Below are 6,756 nucleotides of genomic sequence, written 5' to 3'. Positions count from 1 at the left end.
TGCACACCTTGTAAAGTGTCACCTGATTGTATCGCACGCCTTTTTAGAAAGGTCGTATAATACTGGAAAGTATCGTACCGTGCTGATTTAAAGTATTGCCTAGGTTTTGGAAAAACCTGTCCAGGCAGGCAACGGGCACTATTCGGTTTGGCCGGAAGTTTTTGGGAGGTGTTTTGGCTACCCTCTTCGGTGTTCTTGAATCCCTTGGTATTGGATTTTGAATTCAGAATGTTTGGATTCAAAATCGTTTGCTTTCTTCCATGGTTTGTCGTTTTTGTTTGGTGGTGGCATTTGGAGATTCATTGGTTGCTATGATTGTTAGTGAGGTCTTTTGTTGCGATCTTTGTGATCCCTGTATGATGTTGTCATGTGCATTCATACTTGTTAAATATATATATATATATATATATCTTGGCTTGTATTGAATCCTTGTTCCAAGGATCTCCGGGTGGGGCATTACAAAGGTGGAGTTAAAATGGCGTACCTTTAAATGATAGATCCACCAGAAAAAATTATGTTATTTCAAGACTGAGGCACAAAGATGAAAATGAAACAACAAAGTGGTTGGAAATATCTTTGCCAACAATGCAAGGCTTAGGCTGAACTGAAGTTGGTGGACACAAATTGCCACTTTGAGCTGGCTGTAGAACTTAAAAATGAGTAAACTCGTCTTATGGAGAATCTTCACCATCTGCTGCAAATAAAAAAAGATACTATGTATGCAGAAATTCAGAGACTAGATGGTTAAAGGAAAGTGATTGCAACACCTTTTTTTACCTCTCAAAGTGCATCAGTTCAATAAGATCATGCAAACATCCACTCTAACAGAAGGATTCTCCCCAATAATCAGTTTATCAAAGGTGAAGGGTTTCCCCTTCTCATGCAGTCATTCTCACGTCCCTTGTCAATAAATAGGGAATCTCAGGATTTCATGCTCATCATCCCTACAATTGTTTCGAAGAGTATAATGCAGCATTTTGAGGCCTATAACCTTGGCAGAAACCAAGGTTTTTGCCTTCTCCTAGGAGGGCAAGAAAGCCCTAGGTCCTGGAGGTTCCAGGCAAGGTTTTCCGAAAGGTTTTGGCATATTGTTGAACATGATGTAAATGATGAAGGACTGTACAGTAAGGAGGGCTATGCTGAAAGGGTGGAAATATTAATTATCTGGCGTAATTCCTAGTGTACTATGATACCTTACGGAAAATTTCATTCTGCAATACAGTATAGAAGATCACAACCAAAATTAGCACCTCGGGATTGAAATAATGCATTATAATATTATTTCTAACGAACAAAGTAAGGTTCTTGGCAGGTAGAAAATTCTAAGCAGCATTATCATTACACATGAGGCCATTCATTCAATTAACCAAAATAAGGATCAGATGATTTGAAATTGGATACAAATAAAACTTATGATCAAGTCTCAAGAATTTTCCTAGCCTCAACTCTCTATACATTTGGCTTCTTGAAGGCATGGTGCAAGTGAGTGAGAAGTTGTATCTCATCACCATCATATTGGGCACAATCCAATATAACTCTCTCCAAGTTTATTGAGGTTCAACATGGTCTTAGGCAGAGTGACCCCTTTCACCCTTCTTGTTCCTCATTGTACACAAAGCCTTGGGCCCTAACTTGAGAAGGCGTAAGGGTAGGCGGTAATTATGCCACGAATACTTAAATAAGACTTTTACTAGTTAATAAAACATTGTTCCAGTGGGGTGTCAGTTGTGTCGTCAGCTGGTGACAGTTGGAGACTTAACCAACCGTGTCGAGTCTATTTGTATGGAGTCTATGCTCTCTGCATTTTTCCCAAAGAAGAGCAGAATCCATCATTTTATGGGAATTTTTTTTCCTTGAAGGATAGAAATCTGGAAAGTCAGAATTATTCCCCAAAGGGTGTCGGATTCCCCAGCATTTTGGGAATTCCTTCAAAGCTTTGTTATTTTCCATTAAAACTGAAGCCTTTTTAGCCATTTCCCTTCCAGACTTTGCGAAGTTTTTAACGAACTTGGGTTGTCACCAAAGATTTTGCTAAGAAGTGGGGACAGAATTTTCACCATTTTAGGAATTATTTCCCATGAAGAGGTGGAATCCACCCTTCTTTCTTGGGAAATCGCAGTCACTTCATAAATAATTTCCAAGTCTGTAACTTCTAAATTCACCCCTCTTCCATGTTATTTCATTCAAAATCTTCAAGTTTTTCACCTTGTTATGCCTTGAAGGCTTGATTGGAAGGGTGGAAATGAGATGAAGTTTGGAATTGAATTCCCAGAATTTGTTGACATACTTAGTCTTCTTCATCCTCTCAAAACTTTCCCTTACAAACCATGACTGTCTCCTTACTTTCAAGGAACCCCAACCTCTTAACAACCTCACCCTAAGGCCTAAGACATGAAAATTGATTCTTTTGAGACTCCCTAAGACTGCTAAACTACCACTTAAAGCAAAATGTGGGGGTCTCCATCAATCAATTGGGCGGTGCTGTGAAAACCTCACAACAGGTACTTGTGAAGAAATATCAAACACTTCATCCCCACAAAAGCCAACGAAAAAGCAAAAGAAAAGATTGAAGAGGCAAAGATAGAAGAAGAAAAGGCTAAAGAGGGAAACAAACAAGGATGAAAATTAAACATGCACATCCCACAGGCCCACAACAATCATAGAGGTATATGGCAATGCTTCAAAGTAGCAACACACACAAACACACATTGATCCACAATTATGGAGATACGTGGAATGAAATGGGCAACAACTATGGACATAAAGGGAATTAGAGGAGCAATCATTATGGCTGTACATGGAGTCTTAGGAATGACAACTACAGATAAAGAGTGATCATTATAGCCATACATGGAAGGAAAGCAAAATCAACCGTGCGCATGCACAGAATTAAGATAGAAGTGAAAAAATAAAACATACTTGGAAAAACACACCATCAAGAACTATCACCCACCAAGCTAAGTAAATGATATTACAATGTGTATGGGGCGATGGGGTATACAACATGTAGCACGCACATCCCTTGGTAATATTGAATCAAACATATTAGATCAAATAGGAAGCTCGTGGAATTAGTTATATTGGGTAATGAGGGATTGTCAACTTGCCGCGTATGTACAACGTTATTCGTTATCATTAGAAAATAATCAATATATATGAGCCTCATATCATTATGAAGGGATGTTGTGTAATATTCACTGGTGTACAAGGGCATCAGGGCCCAATTGCACGTCCTGGACAGGCAACTGCTAATTTTTGTAATATTTTCTCCTAATAGAAATGTTTTCTTTAAAGAAAAAAATGTTTTATCACACTAGCACTTCAACGTTTGATATAGCATTACTCATAAGACATAGTGAAACTTCTAAATAATGTTATGAAAATTATTTCAACTTGATTCTAGTGGTTGCAACTGTCATCATCCCTTTAATCAAAGGGCATACTGTCAAAGTCCGTTGAAAATGGTATAATGTTGATTCAAAACAAAATTTTTAATGGAGACTTTCCTCACAAAACAAATTACAGCACAGCAAGAATATATAAAAGGAACAAGCTTATGACACATAACCAATGTCAAACAGTGCAGATGCATGCTTAAAAAATGCAAGAAATTTCAAAATGTAATGTTTAAACTTTAATCCCTATTAGAATATAACTAAGTGAAGCCTGTGACAGGTAAAGGTTACATGATCTACATTTTGTTTTCCTACAAGTAGAATATGATAAAGTTTACTTGCCCTCCCAAAACTTTCTCACCACAATGAGCGACAAAAGGATGTCAACTACACGATAATAGGAAGCTTGGAGAGAGAATACGATCATATTGGTTCCAGTGCCCGGTCTCTAAACAAAAGGCACTTCTTTCTCTTCATGGTTTAATCGCATTCTATATCCCATATCTTTAAAGTTAAACCCTCTTGCAAACTGCAGCAAATACAAATTGGGCTATATTTAGAAAATTGAAGCTCATCACCGTCATCTTGATTAAGTACTGGAAAAACTCATTATAGAAATTTGAAATTGATTTAAATGGGTTTTATTGTCTTTTCTATTGTTTATGTCTTTAATGGTAATTTTCAGACACTGTCTCTGCCCTATTATTTTGTGAATATGATATTTAATTTTTTCTGTATGCTCTCGTTTAATTCTAGCATTAAATCATTAGCCAGAAACGCATTAAGCTATACAATTATTGCCAAATATTTTGAGATCTAACTAGAGCAAATGTTTACCAACAGGCATTTATAAAAGCAACTTTCTAATTTACAACCATGACAAGGAATGTCACACAGCAGAAAACTCTAATGACAATACATAAGTTCATACGTAATTTTCAAATTTCCGTACCAGTACCAGGTCAATTTCCTATAGACAGATGCACCCCAGTCACTAAAAGTCTAAATATAATACAACAATGCAAAATGCTTTTTTTGCCCTAATTATGACAGAGATTAAACATATAAATCAAAGTTATCACAGTTCGAAGTGCCAAGTTTTCATCACTTGATCATGCCAACATAGAAGTGATACTAACGGAGTACACTTCAGTCCAGTCGACCATTATCTAAGTGGCAACACAAAGCAATTTCCAGAGAAAACGAGAAAGAGTCCTTTCTTAAGGCAATCGAGGAAGGTAACTGCACAGTCAGGAAGCAGTTAGCTCTATACTTGTGCATCAAGGCGGGGTTCAATTGCCAGGCCAAACCAGCTTGGCCTACATGTGCGACTGTCAAGCGGACAGGGAGGCAGTCCCCACCATGTTTTTTCCGAAAGATCATACATAAAAATGACAGAATGATAATTTTTATAAAAGCAAATTTTGCCGCACAGGGCAACAGTTAAAAAATATTCCAGATTTCCGTGGCTGAATTTACTGAAGAGATGATCGGGCATAGTGCAAACAATGTGCCACTGCTTGACAGACTCGTCCAGCTCCCAAATACCGATCTTCTTCAAAACCCTATGCTCCTCAATGCCCCCAACAAGAATCAAGGAGCCGTCGTGCTCCATTATATGGGGACACACAAGAGGAGGCATGGTGACCTCAACTAAATGCCAGGTTCCAGCATCCAAATCAAATGCCAACAAGTTATCAGGATGGCTCAAACAAAACAAAAAACCATCAAGGTGAGCAGCATTGCCTACCATGGCAAATCTTCCATCAAAACTACCAGTCATTTTCCATGAATTGGTCTGTGAATCATACACCTGAGAAGTAATTGTGTCATCTGTGCTAACAGCCAAAATTTTATATTCTTTGCTTAATACTACAATTGCAACAATATAGGAAGAATTACCATTCATGGGTAGCATGGGTGGAAGAATCTTGTGTGTTTTAGTGAACAAATTGCACACGACATAAGAGCCTTTTCTATTCTCAGCTACCACAAGACCCCCACCAGATGCTATACCCCTACGAAATCTACAACAAGCCTCGGAGCAACGACAGGATGAAGATGAAATGCTGGACAGGGTTAGCACAGCCCACTTATTATCGAGTGGGTCATATGCAGCAGCAACATTTCTATGAACATAATCAGCAAAAAGAACAAAATAAACATCTTGAGGAGGCACCTTTCTGTAGACCGAAATAAAAGAGTCCGAGTGTACCATCGAATTCCAGGCTCTGCAAACGCTCAGCATTCTTAAAAGGCTTGAAATGGGCAGGCGGGCCAAGATATTTTCCCACAGATGATGCGGAAGATCGACTGCCTTTAATTCCAGGGCCTTATTCGGCTCCCTGCTAACCACAACCTTGCATTTGCCCCTAGCATTTTCCTCCACATTTTCAGTCTTCTCTGAGATAACTTCTTCACTATTAAACTCCATCGCGAACCCAAATAACTGGTTCGATCCTCAAAACCATGGGCACTTGTATCCCAAATAACTGGAATTTTAAATGTTAAATATAACCCACAACGCAAAGACTACTTGAGTATCAAAATAGAGTATTTGGGGCAAAAATGCTACACGGGTGTCAAAAACAAATTATGATTAAGGCCAATAAGAACTACTTCGGTATCTGAAAATAAGGAGATGCGATGTAAAATACAGCTTGGGTATTCAAAATTGATGGGACTTAGAGAGTATCCATCAACTTCCAGAGCGTGTGAAATTGGGGGGGTTTAGGCCTACAAGCAGCCATTAGGGCATTCAGGAACATTGCACTGCGATTGATTTGTGAATTCAAAACGGATTCCTCCTAGAAGTTCAAGAATATATCACATAGTTCTTCATATTAATTCCCGAATTCAAATAAGGCATAATGAAATAAACAGTTCTTGAGGTAGGTCAAAAACTCATTTAAGAAAAACGAGATAAATCAATGGATGAGTAAAGCAATGCGCCTAGAGTTAGCATTGCGATCTGAGTTCAAATGGTATTCATATCAACCCCATAATTTGATCTGAGTTCAAATGGTATTCATATCAACCCCATAATTTCAGCACGCTCTGTAGAATCAGAGATACGGTTTCCTCCCGTGTGGAGTCTGAATGGTTATATATTCTTTCACCGTATAACAAATCTTTTACTTTAAAATCATCAATAATAATAATAATAATAATAAGCCTAGAGGGTTAATCCTCTACATGTTGTGGAGCAAAATAAGTGGTGCCCTCCTAAAATAGGGTGATTAAAATTAATTTGGATGGGGCTTCTAAGGTAATTTTGATTTTTTAGGGAGTCGATGTTGTAGTAAAGGTGATGTTGGCAACATCTTGGCTACAAGGGTCTAAGTGTTATAGCAGATAGAAT

General features: G+C 38.1%; 1 protein-coding gene across 1 annotated transcript; it reads right to left on the bottom strand.

Annotated features, from left to right (window-relative positions):
• Positions 1 to 4,216: 4,216 nt before the first annotated feature.
• LOC149554396 (F-box/kelch-repeat protein At5g43190-like) lies at positions 4,217 to 6,508 on the bottom strand. Its single transcript, XM_089828469.1, has one exon. It carries the CDS (start codon positions 5,827 to 5,829, stop codon positions 4,663 to 4,665), a length of 1,167 nt encoding a protein of 388 aa, XP_089684595.1. The 5' UTR covers positions 5,830 to 6,508; the 3' UTR covers positions 4,217 to 4,662.
• Positions 6,509 to 6,756: the final 248 nt, after the last annotated feature.

Source organism: Cupressus sempervirens, chromosome 5, assembly GCF_028749045.1.
Source record: "Cupressus sempervirens isolate cs-2001-9-10 chromosome 5, ASM2874904v1, whole genome shotgun sequence".
Taxonomy (NCBI): Eukaryota; Viridiplantae; Streptophyta; class Pinopsida; order Cupressales; family Cupressaceae; genus Cupressus; species Cupressus sempervirens.
This window is presented reverse-complemented; position numbering and strand designations above follow the sequence as displayed.

Excerpts from the sequence above, each read along its gene's own strand:
- LOC149554396 (XM_089828469.1), bottom strand. The coding sequence starts at position 5,829 with ATGGAGTTTAATAGTGAAGAAGTTATCTCAGAGAAGACTGAAAATGTG.